Source organism: Cucurbita maxima, unplaced genomic scaffold (assembly GCF_002738345.1).
Source record: "Cucurbita maxima cultivar Rimu unplaced genomic scaffold, Cmax_1.0 Cma_Scf00018, whole genome shotgun sequence".
Lineage (NCBI taxonomy): Eukaryota > Viridiplantae > Streptophyta > Magnoliopsida > Cucurbitales > Cucurbitaceae > Cucurbita > Cucurbita maxima.
Genome location: NW_019272034.1, coordinates 935,321 through 956,650, shown reverse-complemented (window position 1 = coordinate 956,650; position 21,330 = coordinate 935,321). Strand labels below are relative to the sequence as shown.

The 21,330-nt window shown below is 36.5% G+C and overlaps 5 protein-coding genes and 1 non-coding gene across 9 annotated transcripts; 4 read left to right on the top strand and 2 right to left on the bottom strand.

Moving 5' to 3' along the window:
- The first annotated feature begins 4,622 nt into the window (after positions 1–4,622).
- LOC111493052 (probable serine/threonine-protein kinase DDB_G0276461) lies at positions 4,623–9,114 on the top strand. 4 transcript variants are annotated; one of them, XM_023142647.1, is made up of 9 exons: positions 4,623–4,931; positions 5,377–5,862; positions 6,515–6,680; positions 6,782–6,832; positions 7,261–7,443; positions 7,579–7,672; positions 7,862–8,565; positions 8,653–8,703; positions 8,734–9,114. In XM_023142647.1, exons 2-9 carry the CDS (start codon positions 5,399–5,401, stop codon positions 8,938–8,940), a joined length of 1,920 nt encoding a protein of 639 aa, XP_022998415.1. In that variant the 5' UTR covers positions 4,623–4,931; positions 5,377–5,398; the 3' UTR covers positions 8,941–9,114. The 4 variants fall into 4 exon arrangements, with proteins under 4 accessions (XP_022998415.1, XP_022998413.1, XP_022998414.1 ...); XM_023142645.1 differs by having other exon boundaries at positions 4,625–4,931; positions 8,653–9,114; XM_023142646.1 differs by having other exon boundaries at positions 4,626–4,931; positions 7,865–8,565; positions 8,653–9,114.
- Positions 9,115–9,275: 161 nt separating this feature from the next.
- LOC111493092 lies at positions 9,276–12,751 on the top strand. The gene is made up of 8 exons (XM_023142699.1): positions 9,276–9,970; positions 10,194–10,243; positions 10,331–10,370; positions 10,574–10,651; positions 11,869–11,985; positions 12,094–12,173; positions 12,311–12,439; positions 12,492–12,751. The coding sequence occupies exons 1-7, from the start codon at positions 9,401–9,403 to the stop codon at positions 12,417–12,419; spliced, it is 1,044 nt and encodes a 347-aa protein (XP_022998467.1). The 5' UTR covers positions 9,276–9,400; the 3' UTR covers positions 12,420–12,439; positions 12,492–12,751.
- Positions 12,752–13,932: 1,181 nt separating this feature from the next.
- On the bottom strand, positions 13,933–15,457 carry LOC111493109 (homeobox-leucine zipper protein HOX11-like). The gene is made up of 4 exons (XM_023142726.1): positions 15,368–15,457; positions 15,078–15,337; positions 14,326–14,408; positions 13,933–14,249 (listed from the first exon to the last, which is right to left on the bottom strand). Exons 1-4 carry the CDS (start codon positions 15,423–15,425, stop codon positions 13,964–13,966), a joined length of 687 nt encoding a protein of 228 aa, XP_022998494.1. The 5' UTR covers positions 15,426–15,457; the 3' UTR covers positions 13,933–13,963.
- A 3,120-nt stretch (positions 15,458–18,577) lies between these two features.
- Positions 18,578–19,085, top strand: LOC111493209 (the record flags this gene model as incomplete). The annotated part of the gene is made up of 1 exon (XM_023142856.1): positions 18,578–19,085. A coding segment is annotated over one exon (429 nt), but the record flags the coding sequence as incomplete, so codon positions are not given.
- A 1,210-nt stretch (positions 19,086–20,295) lies between these two features.
- On the top strand, positions 20,296–20,377 carry TRNAS-GCU. Its single transcript has one exon. It is a non-coding gene; the product is annotated as a tRNA-Ser (tRNA).
- Positions 20,378–20,661: 284 nt separating this feature from the next.
- On the bottom strand, positions 20,662–21,269 carry LOC111493114. The gene has a single exon (XM_023142732.1). It carries the CDS (start codon positions 21,217–21,219, stop codon positions 20,791–20,793), a length of 429 nt encoding a protein of 142 aa, XP_022998500.1. The 5' UTR covers positions 21,220–21,269; the 3' UTR covers positions 20,662–20,790.
- Positions 21,270–21,330: the final 61 nt, after the last annotated feature.

Genomic DNA, 21,330 nt, shown 5'->3' with positions numbered 1-21,330 from the left:
AAATAGTTATTATAAGTTTAAATAATTTAAATTCTTTCTCTAGGTTAGCTTTTTTTTTCTTCTAAGAATATCGTACTTTATAAAGGTAGGTCCTCCATATTTTAACGAGCTAGACACGGGGTCCTCTATTATTTCATCTATGTCATTGGCAAACATTGATCGATAATTCAGTGTCTTATTAGCCATTTTTTCAATTAATATGTACGATTTTTTAATTACATGAGAAACCGAAATCAAAATTCATTACATTAAAAACAAAACATTTTTCCAAATTTTAATGAAAAAGGTTGTCTTGTTTTATTATTTGTGTCGTGACAACATTGGTTTGATTAAACTAATTCAATTAATTACTTTACACTAAAAACAAATTCAAGTGGAAATCCAAAGGAGTTTTTTCAGGGAAATTTTGAGAGAAAATATTTTTTCAATACAGGCTCTATTAAAAATGGGAGATAATTATTGTAACTTATACCTTCTTGTTCCATTGTTTATTTTTTAAATTGTATTATGTTTTTTTTTAAAAAAAAAAACAAATCAAATACTCTACGTGTGACACGGGCAAATTTTCGATAGCTTACCCAAAATAAAATTATACTAAATTTTTATACCTCGAGCGAAGTGGAATAGCCTCGTTCTTTGTCTACGAGTTATGTTGTCATCGTCAGTCTCTAATTACTTGAATTTATGGATAAATTTTAACTTTTGATTTATATTATCTACATTTGAAGCACGTCAACCGCATTATTTTAGCTTTATAAAATGATATCTTCATTGTGACATTAACCCTATTTAAAGTAAATTAAACATACCAATTATGTTGAAAATAAGAATAAAAATGCAAATCAAAACCATTTTTCTGTAATGGACATGACTTGCAAACTAAGCAAATCCTTTGTAATTATCTCTTTAAAAAAAAAAATATAGTTAGGAATATAAAAATTAATGTCATGATATTTATTTTCATAATTTGAAGTTAGGTTAAAAAAATATCATATAAAAAGATTATATAATTTTTAAAACAATTTGAAAATTTTAAAAAATTAAATAACATTTTTTAATGTCTTCTCTCTCACAAGGAACAAAATATATTATTTTAAAAAATGAAGCATCCAAACGATGATTAAATATATAAATCAAGATTAATCATGTGATTGTATTTTGTTTTTCAACAATATATTAATGTTAATATATATATATATATATATATATATTGTGGTTATTAATAATTTTAATTTTTCAATACTTAGGTTATAGTTTGGTTAATTAAATAAATTTGCCGTCCATTTCGTCATCATATATTTGATAGCTAGCTACTTTAAATTATATTAAAAAGAAATTAGAAAATTTACAAAGTTGAGTGATGAAATTAAATTGATGCGACATTATTAATAACATAACTATACAAACATTTTCAAACTTAATAATTTCATTTAAAAATAATTGAACCCAAGTCTGTCGAGATAAAATAAATTGGTTTTTTTTTTTTTTTAATTTGAAAAATAATTAAATAACTGAAAAATGTGAAACCAATGATGGAACCTTGATTCTCTTTCTATTATTATTATTATTATTTTGATCATTAAATTAATAAAATTAGAATTTATTCGCGAAGATTTTAATTTTTAAACTTACCGAAACTAAATTATAACAAAAACACTCCAACATTCATATAGATCATCCAAGCGTCAAAAGAGAAGACTAGAGATTGATCTTTAGTGATAAGTGAATATCAAACCATCAACATGGCTAAGACGGACTATTATACCTATTCAATAGATTTCAATTGTGATACAATTCCATTGTCTGCTCCTATCATGTTCGTGTTTACTTGTACGCCACAACAACAAGCTCTAAGGACTCCTATTAGGTCTGAAACAAGGTATGTTTGCTCCCGACTCGAAAAGTATCAATCTCAATAGTTTTGAAATTTCGATCAACTAAAAACCCACAAGGCATTCACTATGATAATGCTATATAATCCTCACTATACGACAACAAAGCTCTCCCATCTACCGATCATTTGATTGTCGAACGAACAATGTAGGCTTAACCTATTTTTTAAACTTTTTTTTTATCACTCTTTTGTAAATATATGAAGAACACACTAAAATCCCATAAACAAAATGCTAAAAAAAATTCAATTTTTAATTATAGCATAGACTTTCTCTCTCCTCCCATTATTTTATTTTACCCTCCTTTCATTCTCTTGTAAAAATATATAAAGAACTTTAAAAAAAAAATAAAATTTTTAATGATAATATTGACTCTCTCTTTTCATATATGAAGAATATAACAAAATCCCACAAAGAAAATGCTAAAAAGATTAAATTTTTAATAATTATTGTATAAAATTTAAAATTATAAGATATGTATCTGAAATGTGAATATGAAATTAGGTAATGATTAAAGAGAAGGAAAGGAATTATTAATGGGTTGGTTGAGAATTAGATAATATAATTCCCATATTACCAAACTTTACAAATTTATACAATTTTATTTAAGCTCTAAGGTTGTATACAAATTTGGTGCACTTCCACTCCATCCATTACCTGCCCTCTTCCCTACTCTTAAAATTCCCACCTACCTAAGTTTTCGAGAAATATAATGTCGTCGCTCGGTTATCGTCTTTCTTATATAAACTAAATATCGACGAGTTGAAATTTAAAATTTTAATTATTATAATACAAATTAAAATTAAAAATTTATAATGAGCTATGATAATAACCCTTTTGGTTTGTTGGGGCAGATAGGTTAGAAGGTAGTTGAATGGTTGATATCAAGGTGAGTTAAGATGAGTTGAACAACCCATGCTTATCAACAAAGCAAAACAAAACAATTTCAAACAAACCCATTGATTGTGATTTAATCATAATCTATAACCCTTAACTAATGTAATATAAATAATTTTTCAACGTCAGCGTATGCTCGGGTCTCGAGTCACGTTTGAGATAGAGAGAATTTGACAATAGCTTAAATATCATATAACTCTCAAAGCTTGATCAACCCAACTTTATGTATATGGTTGAGTTGGGTTCATTACTTTAAGGTTGAAAAAAGTTACAACTCGAACAATTAGGTTCGGTCTAAAAAAAACTTCGACGGGACCTACCTAAACTTTAAGACAACGCAATAGACTTTATATATATATATATTTTTTTTTTCTTTTTAAAATGCTGACTCATATAAAAATAATATGGACATAAAAAAGCTTTTAAAAAAATAAAATAGAGACAATAATATAAAAATAATGGGTGTGACATTTAGACCCCTATTGCATGATTGATGTTTGTAAGATTCAATGATTAAAAATAATTTCAAACATTATCCATTAAAACTTGATGTGTAGCAAAAGAAACTCAACATTTTTGAATGTCTACAAATGTAAGCTAAGATCTTGGCCACATCACATGCAAATCCTTTGAAACAATAAAAACACAATAATTTTGAAAGTTTTTAAATGTTTTTGAGCCACAAAATATTTATCAACGGGATCTTAGATCACAAACGGTTATGATGGGCTTCGGGTTCCCATGTGATGTTTATAAGGTCGTTTTTTGACAAATTTTCGTTAACATAATACGTTATAAATGTTAGATGAGAGTGTCCCACATTGGTTAATTTAGGGAATGATCATGAGTTTATAATCTAAGAATACACCCTACATTGGTGTGAAGCATTTTGGGAAGCCCAAAGCAAAGGGAGGTGTTAGATGAAAGTGTCCCATATTGGTTAATTTAGGGAATGAGAATGATGAAAGGATTGCTGGAGGAAGGGGTGTATGAAAAGGAAAGACTTAAATTTTTTTTTCAAAGAAGAGGAAGGACCATGTTTGTATCATGTGAGGATTGTCCCCCTTGCCATGTGCATTAATTTTCCTCAAATTTTCCCCAATTTCTCACCTATTTTTCCCCTTCTCACTTTTAAATGGTATAAGGAGAAACCTTCTTTATTATTATTATTTTGTGGGTTAAGAAATATATCGTGAGACTCCCCATAGAACGAAACCTTTTTCATAAGGGTATAGAAACCTCTCCTGAAAAAAAATTCGAAAAGAAAAAACTAAAAGAAGATATTATCGGCTAGTGATGAACTTGAACTATTATAAAAGATATCAGAGATAGACACTGGGTGGTGTGCTAGTGAGAACGTGAGCCCTAAAGGGAGGTGAACACTGAATAGTGTGCCAACGAGAATGTCCCCTCCAAAGGGGGTGTACACTGATGCCAACAAAGACGCTGGGTCCGAAAGAGTCGCGTGTGAATTATAAAAAACAACCCCAACTATTAAAAAAAATGGAAAACAAAAAATGAAAGAGTCACGTGTGAATTATGAAATCAACACAGAGGTAAGAATAATTGGGCCAGAAGATTAAAGAAACTTGGCCCAAAATTTTCATCTTGGTCTTCTGGGGATAGGCCCACAAATTAATGGATTGGGCCTTTGTTACAAACACTGAAATTTACTTCACAATGACAAAAACAAACTATAACCAATAGATTCAAAGTAGTTTCTAATAATAAGGATTTAGTCAATGCAGAATTTACAATTTAACCTAAAAATATGAAGTTGGGATGGAAAGATGATCACAAATATGACTATTTTCTTCCCCAAGTCTATCTATTATACGTCAAATGGCGCAAACTTGATTGAAGCCGTCTTTTGTGATGAACTTTTTCTTCCTAAAAAAGGGTTCGTGAGATAATCCAACGAAATCTTTGTCCGTATTTGCCACCATTGTACCCAACATTCAATCTATATATAAGCATTCAACAATCTTCAGAGAGGGTCTTCCTTCCATCCTTCACACTCTTTTTCCTCTCTCTCTTCATTTTTCTGGATCCACAAGCACTCTCAGATCTCAATCGCCGCCCTTCTCCTCCATCTTAAATTCCATTGGATTCTGACCCACTTCCCCAATTCGCCTATACAAGGTAAGTTTCCCCAACCCCACTTGTTATTTCATGGTTCTGTTGATTACAGATTGTTATATTTGCTTGTTTTCCATGTAATCGAATTGGGTTGTTGTTTTTTGTTCATTTTCTTCTCATTTTAGTTACGTGCTGCTCTCCCAGATCGTGGGGCTTTGTTGTATTGTCTGAATTGGACTTGTGTAGTATCTTTAGATTGGATTGTGAGTTTTTGTTTTGTAGCTTACGATCCATTAGGAATGGCATTGCTATTTGTTAATTAGTATTGGATCTGCTTTATATGAGTGAATATGAATGAGGATTGGGATTTGGGATTGAGGGTTTAGGGTTTATGAATGTTCTTGTTGTTGTTCACTTCAGAAGGGTGCCTATATGCGTTTAATTATTTGAAATCTGTGAAAAAGAATTGGGACTTTTCTGTAATTCAGTTAAATTATTTCTCTTTCAGTTTCTCTATATATTTATAAACCATGTGGAGGTTCAAGCCTTTCATGCACAAAGAACCATCTGGTCTTGAGGGTCGCTCGATTGACGTTGGCAATCTTAAGATTCATGTTAGAAACGTCATTGCGGAAGGCGGATTCTCTTGTGTGTACTTGGCCAAGGATGCTATACATGTTTCGAAACAGTATGCTTTGAAGCACATTATATGCAATGATGTGGAATCTCTTGAATTGGCGTTGAAGGAGATTTCTGTAATGAAATCACTCCGAGGCCACCCGAATGTTGTTACACTTTATGCCCATACGATCGTAGATATGGGACGCACAAAGGAAGTTTTAATTGTGATGGAATTTTGTGAGAAGTCTTTGGTTAATGTCTTGGAGAGTAGAGGAGCTGAATACTTTGATGAAACTCAAGTTCTCTTCATTTTCCGAGACGTGTGCAATGCAGTATTCGCAATGCATTGTCGTTCCCCGCCAATTGCTCACAGGTAAACATGGTAGCTAGTTGTCTATATCCCAACAATCTTTCTCTTAAAAGTTATAATAGCTTCCACAATATTCATTCTGTGGTCTTCCATGCCTTGTTAATGAACTAAAGTGATTTTCTCTGCTAGTAATTTAGTTGTTTAACTGATGTTCTGTAGTTAAGATATATAAAAGATCTCTATTCAATATCTCTAAAGTCATGTTTGCTGTGAGATCCCACATCGATTGGAGAGAGGAACGAGTGCCAGCGAGGACGTTGGGCCTCGAAGGTGGGTGGATTGTGAGATCCCACATCGATTGGAAAGAGCAACGAGTGCTAGCGAGGACGTTGGGCCCCTAAGGTGGGTGGATTGTGAAATCCCACATTGGCTAGGGAGTAGAACGAAACATTCTTTATAAGAGTGTGGAAACCTCCCCCTAGCAGACACGTTTTAAAAACCGTGAACGAAAGTCTGAAAGGGAAAGCCCAAAGAGCACAATATCAACTAGCGGTGGGCTTGGGCTGGTACATCTGCTCTCTGTTATTTGTGGTATATGGTTTTGGTTGATGTAATCCCAACCATGTTTTGAGGCACTTGTCATTGGTGTATGAATTATGTTCTTTGTCATGTCTTAACTAAGATCTTGATTTTCTCTTGTGATTTCCATTTTCAGAGATTTGAAAGCTGAAAATCTTTTGTTAGGCTCAGATGGCCACTGGAAATTATGTGATTTCGGAAGCACTTCTACGAATCACAAGCGCTTCGAGAAGCCCGAGGAAATGGGCATTGAAGAAGATAACATCAGGAAGCATACTACACCTGCCTATAGAGCCCCTGAGGTATTAAAAAATTCATATCTTGATCTTAATTTTTTTTTGCAGTTGTGATATTTGGTTATCAATATGTTAGTAATTTTCATCTATTTCCTGTTATGACACAGATGTGGGATCTATTCCGTAGAGAACTTATAAATGAGAAAGTTGACATATGGGTAAGTATAGTCTTCCTCTTTACCGATCTCGAAAGGTTAAATTGTGATATAGTGTAAAATCCCACTTCGATTGGGGAGGAGAACAAAGCATTTCTTATAAGGGTGTGGTTACAAATGGTATCAGAGCAGACACCGAGCAGTGTGCCAGCGAGGATGCTAGGCTCCAAGGGGGGTGGATTGTGAGATCGCACATTGGTTGAAGAGGAGAACGAAACATTTCTTATAAGGGTGTAGAAACTTCTCCCTACTAGACGCGTTTTAAAACCGTGAGGCTGACGGCAATACGTAACGGGTCAAAGTGGACAATATTTGTTAGCGATAGACTTGGGCGGTTACATATTAGTTCTCTAACAATTTCCTTCACAAATGAACTTATAAAGAATTGATGTTCTTTTCATTTCTGAGATTTGAATTCTATTACACGACAGGCTCTCGGGTGTCTTCTCTTCCGCATATGTTACTTCAAAAGTGCTTTTGATGGAGAATCGAAACTTCAAATTTTAAATGGGAACTATCGAATTCTGGAGTTACCGAAATATAGCTCATCTATTACAGACCTAATCAAAGATATGCTCCAAGCGTCACCAAATGACAGACCAGACATCACGCAGGCAAGCGCTTTGCTTGATTGGCCATTCATCTCCATGAATTTAGGTTAGTTTAGATTACTCATGTCGATGACGATAATAGGTGTCAGGATTCTCATAATTCCTTCCCGATCTTGGGGTTGGTTTGTGCCGTGGCAGGTCTGGTTTCGTGTTAACAACCAGCTACCTGTTCGATCACGAAAGTCATTACCTGATCAGCCACCTGACATGCAGTCTTCAGAGAAACAGGAAGGTGAGGGTGAAGGTAGCTTAAGGGTTCATTAATTTGATTAGTTCTATGTTATCTAGTTCATCAAGAAAGCAGAGGTCGTTTATATCTTTAGTCTCCAAATTTGTGAAGGGATTAATTATGGTATGGTGTCGAAGTTTGTTGATATAAATGTTATCTTAGCAGAAGTTTGTTGATAAAATGTTATCTTAGCAGGCGCTTTGAACCTTATGAACAAGTCTCCTATGCCTCGTAGAAGTCCGCCCCCACCTCCATCAGTTAAAAGTTCATCACAGGCAGCGCATGCGCCGAAGGCCACAGGCGGAGGGGGAGGGGGAGTTGGAGGAGGACCGCTGGGTGCTTTCTGGTCTACTCAACACGCCAATGAAACGACTAACAAAGATACAAGCCAAATTAGGTTCGACGAAGAATCAACCTCTCATAGTACATCGAAACGTGAGAAGACTAATCCAAATAATCATTCTGCGGTTAAGAATGCTAGTTCTGGGAATAGCAACCAAAAGTCAAATAAGGCAGTGACTGATAGTGGTTCATTCAGAGACTTTGAATTATCGTTTTTCCAGAACGAAACAGGATGTAGCTCTAATGGAGCGAAAGCATCAAAACCCGAGAATGCCGCTTCCCAAGACAAAGCTTTTAACAATTTTGTTGCTGAGTTTGATACCTCTAAGTTCAGCTCAGGTGTCACTAACAACAGACCAGGAAAGGAAGTAGCAGCATCAGAGGCTGAGGTGGAGAAGTTGAAGGAGCAACTGAAGCAAGCAAACATGGAGAAAGCTGAAATCACATCCAAATTTGAAAAGCTGTCTGCCATCTGCCGGTCTCAAAGGCAAGAGATACAGGAGCTCAAGCAATCACTTGCTGCTAGGAACATTCAGCCTTCTGCTGTACCTCGAGTATTTCCTCGCTTCCTTTTTCGTCCTTTCGATTTGGTTTTCCAAGGAAAACCGCCATATTTATGCATCTTTTACCTCACATTTCAGGTACAGAAGGCCGATTCGAATACTCGAACCCCCGATGCAAAGCCATGGCAGGCCTTTGCAGGAGAATCCCCAATCCAGCAGCCTGATACGCCTGAAAAGGGTGTCAAATCTGTGAGGATTAGGCAGGCTTCTACAGAAGGCACTGGTTTCGAAAGCTGGGGCTTTGGATACGAGAGTTTTACAGCCGTGTCTGCTGGAAGCTCCAACGCATCCAGATTAACTGGTGAAAGGTCTAGTTCACAAAGAACTGATAGAGCTTCACAACCTGCTGGATGGGCGGGTTTCTAGTTCCTCTGGCCATGCTGAACGTGATCTTTGAGTGCTGTTCTTCATTTCTTTGTTTATTTATGTTTGAAGCCGAATAGATGAAATCAAAACTTTACTTGCATCTTTTGAATTTAACTATGTTTGGAGGTGACTTAAATAATTAATATGATCGAGTCTCGAATCCCATTAAGATCATTGTAAGAATTAAAATATCGATCTCAGATTGATGTTTTTACGTTTGATTTCTCGAATCCAATTGTTTAAAGATTAGAAGGAAAGCAATAAAGTCCAAGAACACAAAAAAAGTAAACTTGGGTGAATTCAAAATAGTCATTTTAAAATTGATTTGATTTTCTTCAACGGCACCCGCGAATCCAAGCCCACAATCCAGTCGATGCACAGAAATTCAAGTTTTTTTCTTTCTTTTGGCTAATTTGATATTCAAACAATCAAACCACATACACCCAAATTCCCCGCCACCATGCCCGACGACTCCCTCCCCATCTCCACCAACACGACGCCGGCCGCCGTCGCTGCCACCACCACCACTGTCGCTCCGGGTTCATTAACTCTAACTACTGCTGCAGCCACTACCACTGTCGCTGCTATTGCTCGTCCGCTTGCGAATCAAGCTCCGTCGAGACCCATTTCTTCAATTCCTCAAACCCACCATCTCCACTACCCTCCTCAAGCCCTCTACGCGGCGCAGCGCATCCCTATTCGAACTCCTAACCACCAATTGCCGAAGCTTCAGCAAGATGCATCTCAGGCAATTCTTTACCCTGTTGCTTCCTCCGGCCGCGGCTTCGTTCCTCGCCCCATTCGGCCTCTTCCCACCGATCAGGCGGTCACGGTGGCCAACCCTGGCGGCTACCCACATCGCCCCGCCGTCACTTTCCCGCATCGGCCGATTGGGTCGCCTCATTTGGACTCCATGAGCCATCCAATGCACTTGGCGCGACCTCCCAATTTGCCGCAGCAGTTGATTTCCGTTTCTGGGTCCGCCATTTCGGGCTCGATTAAGGGTGCCCCCAATTCCTCTGATCCAAAGGTTTGTTGGGTTGTAATTTGATTTAGCTTTTGACGCGTTAATTTCATGGGTTTAAGGAGTTCACGTTTCGGTTCCTTCCCTACAAGAATTGCTAGAATTAAATCCTTTTTTGAGTTACCCGTTGGTTCTTTCATATCATTTTTCGAATGCCCAAGTTTCTTTTTACTGATCCTGTTTCGTAGATCTTCTTCATACTTTAAATTTGTTTTGTTACCCTTTCAAGGTTTTTCCCCCATCAACAATCTGCGAGTCAAATGGATGTAAAGAAATGAGGTAATGGTTGCTCCTTCTGTAACATATCTTTCATTCATGCTTTACAAATCATTTGACATTCTGCTGTTCTGTTTTGCCTGGGGACAGAGTCAGAGATGATGCTCTTGCTGTGATTAGAGATCGAAAAGTAAGCTCTAAAATTCTTAACATCATGGTTGTTTATATACGCGATTTTTATACGATTTGGTGGATGTTTTATATGTTTTTAGCATGAATTAGGGGCATGTTCTTCATTTTAGTATGAACGATGGCGATAATCGATTCTCTTTAAAGAATATATGCTTAGGATCACCACAATTATATGGCATACTAAGATAGTAGCTATGTCAGGTCCGAATAACTGATGGGGCTTCTCTTTATGCACTTTGTCGATCATGGTTGAGGAATGGTTCTCAAGAAGAATGCCAGGTTTGTGTTGTTTCTGATTGCAACATCTTTCCTTTTTGTGGATTTGAACTGCACTTTGCTGCTCTTGTTCTGAAGCATGTTATTTAATGGATCTTTATAGGTTATTGGATTAGATTCGTGATTAATAGTTAACACTGCAGCTGACAGCCTTCTATGCTGTATCTTTCTCATTCATATTTTGTTCATATCAATGTTGGATTTTTCATCGTCATTGCTGCAAAATGTGGTCTTTTAAGATTCTTTTATCTCCTCTCCATTAGTACAAACAAGTCAATAACCTGACTTAGAAATAGATCTTTGAGACTTCGTCTTTGGTTTTAGAATGTTCAACGATCTTGGTGAGGAGAGTACATGTAACAGTGTAAGCTCACCACTAGCAGATATTGTCCGTTTTGGCCCGTCACGTATCGCCATTAGTCTCATGGTTTTAAAACGTGTCTGCTAGGGAGAGGTTTCCACACCTTTATAAAGAATTCTTTGTTCCCCTCTCCAACCGACGTGGGATCTCTCAATCCACCCCTCTTCGGGGTTCAGCGTCCTCGTTGGCACACCACTCGATGCCTTAACTCTGATATCATTGGTAAGAGTCTAAGCCCACAGTTAGCAAGTATTGTTCATTTGTTCCTTCATTAGTTGCGCGACGATGTCTTTCTCAAGTCCTTAATTTGAGTGGTTCCTTAATCTACTCGTGCTTTACTAGTATGTTTCAACTCATTCTTTTCTGCATTTAATAGACAAGATTCTGTTCTTTTACATATGATGGATGTTCCTGTCTGTGGGGACTTCCCATTCCGATAGAAACTTTACTATATTGCAAGGTACCGCTCTCATTCCTTGTTGTATACAACCTACTTTTTTCCTGTGAGATCCCACGTCGGTTGGAGAAGGGGAACAAAACATTCCTTATAAAGGCGTATAAACCTCTCTCTAGCAAGACGTGTTTTAAAACTGTAAGGCTGATGACGATACACAACGGGCCAAAGCAGACACTATCTGTCAGCGGTGGTGGATTTGGGCTATTACATTTCCATTCCCCAAAATGCACTAATTGATCTGACTCATATACATCTGTTTCTCGTTGGTGGTGTTGTTAGAGATGGTAGATACTATGCCGCCTCCCCTCAAAATGAAATATGATAAGAAGTAACAATGAAGAAAGAACAGGGGGAGCTATTCTTCTGTTTTGTTTTTTTGCTGATAATTTGTTCTATTGACAGCCACAATATGGGAACTTTTTGAGGCCTCTTCCAAGACCTTTGCCCATACCCGTGGCTGGTGCTGTTCCATCGCAGAAGAAGGAAGTCGTCGTAGACGAAGTTGACGAGGAAGATAAGGTTGGTTTCTGTTTAGTGTCATGAACTCTTCTCATGAATGTTATTAATTTTTATGAATGTTCTGCAAGGATCATTGGATATAGCTTTACCTGTGTTTCTGCATTTTAGGATGAGGGATCCATTGAGCAGTTGTCATCGCAAGATCTATTAAAACGGCATGTTAAACGAGCAAAGAAAGTCCGATCACGGTGCGTTAGTTCTGTAGTCAAATTTTATATGAACAGCATCCTCTTGCTCTCTCTTACTGAATCATGATGTTGGATGCCTGTACATTCTCAGTTTGAATTATAAATTTTGTTGCTTTCGATCCGTGTAATGCTTCCAGATTGAGGGAAGAACGGTTGCATCGAATTGAAAGATACAAAACCCGGCTCGCTCTTCTCCTTCCTCCGCCAGTTGAGCAGTTGAGAACTGATAATATTACTGGAAGCTGAGTGTTGATCCCAAAAAACTTGTCGAATTCGCTGTGGACCTTTGTCCAAATCGTTCTTCCCAACGACAGATGAACTCGAGAAACATTCGACGGAAGCGCGGGGAGGATTATATGTAGGTAAGAGTAGGAGGGTATTTGATAGAGTTAGGTAATTCTTGTTCTTTCTTGGCAGCAGTTTGTATCATGGTGCTTTGTATCAAGTTTTAAAAAAAAGAAGACACAATGAGTAGGACCATGTGAATAGTGAATAATTGTTCTTTACACCCTTGTGTGTGCGCGCGCGCGCTTTGTCAAATACCATTAGTATCCATTGATGATATGATGATACCTACACATTGCCAAATTGCATGCTTCCAAATCCCTCGTAATCATGAAACTTTGAAATCTTTCTTGGAAATTGCAACACCATTTTGTCCCCTTCTAATATTTTCTCTATATTCATCTGAATTTAGATATGATTTTGGTTTTGATTTTTTATATCAAAACTCATCAGCTAAATTAAGGACTTTTCTAAACATATGAGATCTTATATCGAGTCTCATCAAGGATGTTGGGCCTAGAAAGGAGTGGATTTTGAGATCTCATATTGGTTGAAGAGAGAAACGAAACATTGTTTATAAGGTGTGAAAATGTCTCCGTAGGCGTTTTCAAGAAAAGTTCGAAAGGAAAAGTCTAGAAATGACAGTATCTACTAACGGTGGGCTTGGAGTGTTACTAAGAACTAAAAGTATTGTTTTAACCTAGCAAATGGTGACCGGTATGGTGCAAACTCCTCTCTCTCCCATGATGTGCTTTGGAAGTAGCCATGAAGTAGTCTAATACTGCCCACACGAACCCTAATTCGTAAAGTAGTAAGAATTAATAAAGTAGTAAGAATTAGTTTCTATTAGACATGTTCGGAAAGTGAAACATCTAGTTCATAAACTTAATACAGTACAAGGATCTAAAAATTTAAAGACTAAATACGTGCATGAATCACGATGGGTTGGTTGGTGATGATTGAGGGTAAATAGAAGGTATATATATGGGTATGAACAAGGAGGAAGCTCCACGCCTTTGAACATTAATCATAAACCTTTGTGTCTCCAAAAGCTCGAACACACAGAATTTAAGCTTATCCCTATTTTGTTCCATTTCATTATCCAATAATAATAGCTTTGAAATTTTCTCAATTTTGTCTCCCATCCCCCTCTTCTTCTTCTTTCTTGCACTATGATTTCAAGTTGTTTTTGTCGATATATAAAATTTATTTTCTTAAACCAAATTCAAAATATTCCATTCCATCACTAGAAATTCATACATACGTGATATCATTTACATCATTATGTTTTTTTTCGTTCGAGAATTCTTAAAAAACAAATTTATCGACATTTCCATCTACATTTTTATAATCCCTTTGAACATGAAAATTGAATAATTTTGTTTTAAATTTATATGTCCATCCATATAAACAAAATTTCAACATTATAGCAATTATAAAAAAAATATAAATCTTGAAAATTCACATAGAAATGGTGAACAAAAAAAGGTTGTGAAGCGGAAACCCTAATTATTGTTTGTAGAAGGATCAGTGGGTGAAAATGAAGAGGACCCATTTGAAGTAAACGAAAACCCAGAAGCCTTGGAGTTCACCGGCTGAATAAGGGCGGCGCGTTCACAAGACGCACACATGGTGAGAGTGGTGGCGGGGGAATGCATGAAGAGAGAATCAGTTGTTTTCAAAGCTCTTAAATCTTGAAGCTCCTTTCGAAGCTTCCTGTTTTCTTGGGTTAGTGTTTGGCAACAGTTTTTCAAGTATTCACAGTCAACTTCGGTTTGCTTCAGCTTGGTTCTGTAATGTTAAGACTGTAACTAAATAAATAAATAAATAAATAAATAATGAAGAGAGAGATAATGGCGATGGTCACCTTGCTCGTCTGTTTTGAAACCACACTTCTACTTGGCGTGGACGAAGATTTAGCCTTCTTGCAACTTCTGCCTTTTGCTTCTGCTATTTCATCTTTTTAAATTTAAATATATTTTCAATAATACCGGTTCTATTGTTCTATTGTTAAGAATCACGACTCTTCACAATCGTATGATATTATTCATTTTAAGTATAAATGCTGTGGTTTTGCTTTTGATTTTGGCGGGAAGATTGTTGGGAAAGAAAACCACGTGGCTAATTAAGTGAATGATCTTGAGTTTATAAGTAAGAAAGTATGAAGCTTTTTGGAAACCAAAAGTTTAGGTTCAAAATGGACAATAACAGTGGAGCTTTGTCATTACTATCGTGGTATTAATATCATGCTTTCAACTTAGCCATGTCTCTAACGCGAATAAAGAAGAAGTTGCTAGTCAAAATTGACTCAAGTGTCAAACAAAGGGTATTTTTTGCTCGATGGCTCTAGAGAAAAGAGCTGAGCCTCGATTAAAGGGTTACAGTGAGAGTATAATTTGTGTGAGGGCTCTAGAGTAAGGAGTCGAGTTTCGAATAAAGAGAGGTTGTTCGAGAGGTTCATAGACCTCAGATTAAACTAAACAAACTCTATAGGTCACAGAGGAGATGCTAATGTTATACTTTGTTGAGAGAGGAGAGGAGGATGGTTGGGAGAGATATATTCCATTGGCTAATTAAGAAAATAATCATCAATTTATAACAAAAGAAGAAGGGTCTTACAGGGTCAAGTGTATGATGATCTTTGAAGCAGTCTTCAAGGAACGCGGACTGTTCTCTGAAAAGGCGCAGTTTCTTTCTGGAACCCAAAATTTGATCATCTTCATCGCTGCCTCTGGAGCAACCTCTGTCGCTATTACCCTGATGATGATCTTCCACTTCATACAATCCCAGCTCCAACGAGGAGCACACTAATGGAGATTCCCCATCGCCGCCGCCGCCGTCTGGAGTAGGAGTAGGAGGAAGAAGAGCGAGGTGAAGAATGGGCGGAGGGTGAAAAAAAGAGGGAAGGAGCTTAGGGTTGTGGTTGTGGGTTTGTTGTTGATCTCCCAGCCGCAAGCCCAACTCCATGGAAAGAGAGAGAAAATAAAGAAATTGGAGGAAGAAAATGGAGTCTTCTAAAGATTCTTTATGGATGAATCGGTCAAATTATAAGGCGCTGCTCATGCTGCTGCTGTCACTCACACCTCTCAACACACTCATTCAAACCTACACTCCCAATTATACGCCCATCCCTTATCCTTTTACTCACCCTACATCGGAGTAGATATGGTTCGTTTTGAATTTTTATGTATCACCGTCATTCTCAAAATTTTAAAACGAGTCTTCTACGGAGAGGTTTATAGAAAGGCTTCGTTCACTTTTCCAACCAATATGGGATCTCACTATCCAACTCACTTGGAGATCAGCGTCCTAGTTGACACACCACCCGATAACTTGCTCTGATACCATTTGTAACAATCTAAGGTCATCGCTAGCGATGAAGATATCAATCTAGCTCATGAACTTTGGCATATAACAATTTCGGTCTAATACTTAAAAATTTGAACGATTTATTCTCTATTATAAAAATATAAAGCATAAAATGGTTTTGATGGCTTCTTTTTATAAATAGAATAAATTATTACAAAATTTACAGAGATTATCTTAAAATTTTGAGGGAAAGATGAAAACAATATTTATTAGCTCTCAGCTTTATCTTCAATTGAATGACTAAAATATATGAATTTGGAACGGAAGGAAATTCATCATCCTTATTAACCCGTCACTTCATAACCTAACTCAGCACTCCAAACACGAAACAGCCCGAGAGCTTATAAATATGTTGTATTATATCCATCACCCCGTGCCCATAAACCAAGTATATATATATATATATATATATATATATATATATATATATATATATTTTAAAGGAAGCTTCATAATTGAAATGAATTATTGGGAGAGTAAAATTTGTAAGAATATGAAAAAATTTCATAAAATGTGATGATTATGGGTCTCCTATGCATTATGTTGTCCGAGTTGAAGTTTACATAATTACATTATTGCCATCATTATGCTTCTCTTCTTTGTCCCATTTCACCATCTTTTTTTATCTACTTTTATTTATTTTAATTCCCTTTTTTTAAAAAATGTGATCATTATTTAACATTTAAATTAATTAATTATAAGAACTAAATTTGTTAAGTATAAAGATATATTATTCTAATTTACAAATAGGAGTTTAAGTGATGATTAATCAAAATTAGTAAGAGATTAAGGATGTGCGGTTTTGATGATTATTAGCTTAACTTTTTTTAAAAAGCTTAAATTTGAATAATAATTCATACATGGTCGTGCATGATCATTATTACATAGTGTAACAAAGCATCATTACAAATAATTTATTTATCTTACTTTTTCTTTTTACCGATTCAAATCATTTCGGTAATTTTCTATAGTTATTTCGTAATAATAAGAAGGGTGGATGATATCATAATCTTTGATTAATAGTCAATTACATTATTTTTAATCAGGGATACACAAAAACATTTTTAAAATAATAATTGATGTTTTATTTATTAAATTAGGTTTAAATTAGTTTTACTGTCGTGATTCACGTTAATTTTAAAATATTAGAAAATTAAATTATAAAAATGTGAAATAAGGTATCCAATGCTACACAAAATGGTGACTCGTGGTAGACCATGATGATAATGTGTGATGCATGTATTTAAAACAAATTATTTTTCATTATTTAATTTGGATTTTTGTAAGGAACAAATATTATCCATTACGATATTATTTTTAAAAAATTCTGGCACCTTCATTATAACTATTTAGAAAAAGATAAAAAGAAAAAAAAACAAAATTATAATTTTAAAATATACAAAATGTTTGATAAATATTGGGCAACTTTTCTTTTATTTTTCAAGTATATATTTTTTAATTGGACACGTGGCAAAAATTGGTTGGATTATTGATGTGAGAGAGAGAAAAAAAGAGAGAGAATTTTGAGCATGGAGAGGTCAAATCCACTAGATTTCTTTGAGCCTCCAAAACCTTTTTCATTATCCCAAAACCCCAAAAAAAGAAAAACAAGATCAATAAATAAATAAATAAATATATGGATTTCACTTTAAATGGATTTGGTTGGATTTCAAGGAATTCTTTTAGGGTTTCTTTCTCGACTACTCTCAAAATTGCAATCGGATGACTCGTAACAACATTACTTCCCTTATTGTTTGTGCTATGTTCGTTCTTCGTCACACAACTATTAGTCATATTGTGGAGCTAGGGTTCGCAATTGTGATAGTTCAAATCTACTATTAAAAAATATTGTTTATTTTGATCCGTTATGTATCATCATCAATCTTACAGTCACTAGTAAAAAACCATACCTGTCTAAAGAAGTTTCGTTCCCTTTCCAATCAAAGTGGAATCTCGCACTAAGACTCCTACAAGTACTACTACTCAACATCATAAAAAATTTACCCAAAACTTGTGGAAGGAAGGTAATAAAATGGTAAAAATGAGAGTAGGGAATAGGGAGAGGGCATCAGCGGGCATCCCCATGCACTCACTCTCTGTGTTATCACCTGCAGTTATTAGACCAACACCTATCTGAACCTGGCTCAAAGAACAGACAACAGCTAACAAAAACCTTTCTACCGACCAGCTAATGAACTCGAGCTTTCAAGTCTATTGCTAGCAGATATTGTCGGTTTTAGTCAATTCTTCACAATTTTAAAACACGTCTATTAAGAAAAGTTTTTACACCTAACCATTTGTGATCTCACCCATCATTCATGAAAATTATTATGGTAAAAAAAATTGAATTTTATAAAAGAATCACCTAACCAAGGTGTCACAATATAATAAATATCATATGTATGACTTTGTCGAATATTTTATAAATATATCAATTCATGTCAACTATTATCTTAAGATATTTAATTTTTAAATCTCCATTATCACCTATTGTAATTAATATATATACATATATATTAAAATAATTAAACTAGCCAACCAACTTAAATATATATTGAATATGTTAAAGGTTGAAATTCGGGAAAAATAAATAAATGGAGGTAAGATAATACAAATAAAATGGTAATAAATCGACTCATTTCTTCAAATTCAATACACAAAAAACAGAGCAAAAATACACAAGAGGCAAATGCTGAAGCAACATTTCAGCCACCGCCACGGCGGTGGCGGAGGATGATGGAACAATCTGATCAGGCTGCGAGCTCGGACTTTCCGGCGCCGCCTACAAGTGCACAAAGCCTGAATGCGAGTTCATACTCCACGAACTCTGTTTCGCCCTTCCGTCGGAGATCCACCACCCCTCTCACCCGAAGCACCCTCTCGAGTTCGCCTGTGACGGATGCGGCGACATTGGCTCCGGCTTCATCTACCGGTGCTCCCGGTGCCAGTTTGACCTGCATATCCACTGCGCCGCCCTGCCGGAAATCATGGCCGGAAAGAACCATGGGCACCGGCTCCGGCTTCAGTTCGGATCAAAGGGGAAGGGATTTCGGTGCGGTGTTTGTGAGGGAGGATTTGGAAATGGGCGTTGGGTATATTACTGTGGGGATTGTGATTTTGGAGTCCATGTTGACTGCTGCGTGGCTGAAGATGAAGGGGAAGAGGAAGAAATTGAATGATTTTAGCTGCTGAAATTCACTTTTTTTAATGTAATTTTAGACAAATTATGAATTTACTCCTTCAATTTTGATAGTTGATAATGATCTTGGTAACTATTTAATTATGCACAATGTACGGATTAGCACAATGTAAGGATTAACACATAATTAAATTCCTTTCGAGTTTCGTCTTCACCCTTTTGTGCATTAGCCTTAGGCGAGGCCAATCTCACAATTGAGATAGTCACTCGAGAGGTTGCGTAGTAGCTTTCAACTCCGCCCGCAAATCCTTCCAGTTCTTAGTGCCATCCAACCTCGATAGAAGTTCCACACTGCTAAAGTACTCAGAGAAATTCACTCGTTAAGTGTGAAAGAGGACAAATGTAACCCTCAACGTTGAACTATTCATGTAACTGAGAGATACAATTATCATCGCTTTACCACGGAGCTAACTTTCCTATTTTATCTAGGACATAGCTTTATTTTTCTTTTTTAATATTAATTACGAAAAAGAAGCATATATTGTCCATAAATTAAAAAAATTTATATGCACCAATCAAATAATTTCCATTTAAAAAAAAAAGGAATAATTCAAATAACAAATACAAATAATCTCAAAACCAACTGTGAATTCTCACAAATTACATAAATTACCCCAACCTACTTTTTTCACTTTACATAGCTACCCAATCCGGCCCAATCGGACTCGATTCAATTCGATCCGATTCGATTTCTCTAAAACCTGCCGCCGTTATCGGAACGCTCCCGGTGAATAGACGACGGAGTCTGAACTCTCGGCGACGGTGACAGCTCGCCGCCGGAAGGCATGTCGGAAAGGGCTGCTAACAACCGGCGAATACTGACGGATCTCGCCGGTTTGAAGCTGAGAGATTTCAATTTCTGGTCCTTAGAGAAGAGATCAGAGGATTCGGAGAGGATAAAATAAACAAGAAGTTGAACTAAGAGGAACATGGCGATTTTGACGAAGAACTCGCCGGCGTCAATTTCCAAAATAGGCATCATGATGGAGATTTAGAGTCACAGAAAGAAGACGAAGAAGAGCGGATTGTAATTGAATGTAAAAGAATGGAGGTTTGAGCGGGGTTTTATAGAGAGGGAAGGTAGCGGCGAAGGTTGTTTGACCGTCCGGCCGCCATGTTTGGAACAGAGAGCTTGATGGAAGGTTCCAGGTCTTGATAAAACCGTGTTTCGTTCGGTCATAATGTCAATTCATTTGGGAAAGTATCACCGACTAAAACATTTTTACTTTTTTTAATTAATTTTGTAAAAATACATGAATAACAACAAAAGTCGCTTTGGCCGAGTGGTTAAGGCGTGTGCCTGCTAAGTACATGGGGTTTCCCCGCGAGAGTTCGAATCTCTCAGGCGACGATTATTTTGTTTTTTTTTCTTACTTTTTAATTAATCAAAGGTCCAACTGATCCCCCGTCTGTATTGTAAATATGCCGAGAGTTCGAATCTCTCCGGCGACGATTATTTTGTTTTTTTTTCTTAGATTATTCATTTAAAAGATCAAAAGGTTGAAATGTTACATATAAAATTAATTTTGATGAAAAATTACGTTAAGAGGATGAAGAACACAAACTTCAGAGTAAAAGTTGTTCCTAATTTCGATTCTCTCTAGAAGCTTAAAATCGAACTCGCTCCTTCCACAGTTAACAGCGAATCAGAATCTATTTTATTCTGTAATCAGATTCAAACATATTCATATTCGTAACAGACAGACAGGCAATTCAAAATTGGGGAAAAGAGGAAATGGAAACGGCAAACCGTGGAAATCGCGATTAGGCCGAGGGTTGAGCGAGTTTGGAAGCTTCCAGATCCGCGGCTTGCTTCAGGAAACTCTGATCGTCGTCGCTGAGCGCCATCTGAATCGGAGACGAGCCTAATCCATCGGCGATTGCGAGCAAGATGTTCTTCATCTCCGTCCGAAACTCATCCGCATCGACGCTTCCGCTTTTGTCGCAATCGAACTGCTCGAAAATAGAATCGTAGAGTTGAGTTAGTTGCTCTGGCGGAGTAGCAACGTCGACACCGAAATGAGTCTCGATTAGGCGGAGCGTCTCGAAGGCCTTGCGGAGCTCCGCTCGAGAGAGAACACCGTCGTTGTTGAGATCCAGAGCGGCAAATGCATCTTCCACGCTCTTCTTGAAATGAGACTCGTCGTTCACGAAGTTCCTCACCGTCGATCCGTCTATTACGACCACCGTCATTTTTGTTCTCTCTCTTCTTCTGTGACTCGGTGACTCAGTCCTGAGATCAATTTTGAAATGGTTTGTTGGGCTTTTATATTTATAGGGTGGGGACCACATGAAATTGTGATA

Bases quoted from the DNA above. Each gene is read 5' to 3' on its own strand.
- LOC111493052 (XM_023142645.1), top strand. From the start codon at position 5,399: ATGTGGAGGTTCAAGCCTTTCATGCACAAAGAACCATCTGGTCTTGAG. The intron at 6,833-7,260 runs GTAAGTATAGTC...ATTACACGACAG, and splicing joins ATGAGAAAGTTGACATATGG to GCTCTCGGGTGTCTTCTCTT. The intron at 7,673-7,861 runs GTGAGGGTGAAG...ATGTTATCTTAG, and splicing joins GTCTTCAGAGAAACAGGAAG to CAGGCGCTTTGAACCTTATG.
- LOC111493092 (XM_023142699.1), top strand. From the start codon at position 9,401: ATGCCCGACGACTCCCTCCCCATCTCCACCAACACGACGCCGGCCGCC. The intron at 10,244-10,330 runs GTAATGGTTGCT...GCCTGGGGACAG, and splicing joins AATGGATGTAAAGAAATGAG to AGTCAGAGATGATGCTCTTG. The intron at 10,652-11,868 runs GTTTGTGTTGTT...TTCTATTGACAG, and splicing joins GTTCTCAAGAAGAATGCCAG to CCACAATATGGGAACTTTTT.
- LOC111493109 (XM_023142726.1), bottom strand. From the start codon at position 15,425: ATGGAGTTGGGCTTGCGGCTGGGAGATCAACAACAAACCCACAACCAC. The intron at 14,409-15,077 runs GTAAGACCCTTC...AAGATGAAATAG, and splicing joins ATCATCATACACTTGACCCT to CAGAAGCAAAAGGCAGAAGT. The intron at 14,250-14,325 runs GTGACCATCGCC...TTAACATTACAG, and splicing joins TTTCAAAACAGACGAGCAAG to AACCAAGCTGAAGCAAACCG.
- LOC111493114 (XM_023142732.1), bottom strand. From the start codon at position 21,219: ATGACGGTGGTCGTAATAGACGGATCGACGGTGAGGAACTTCGTGAAC.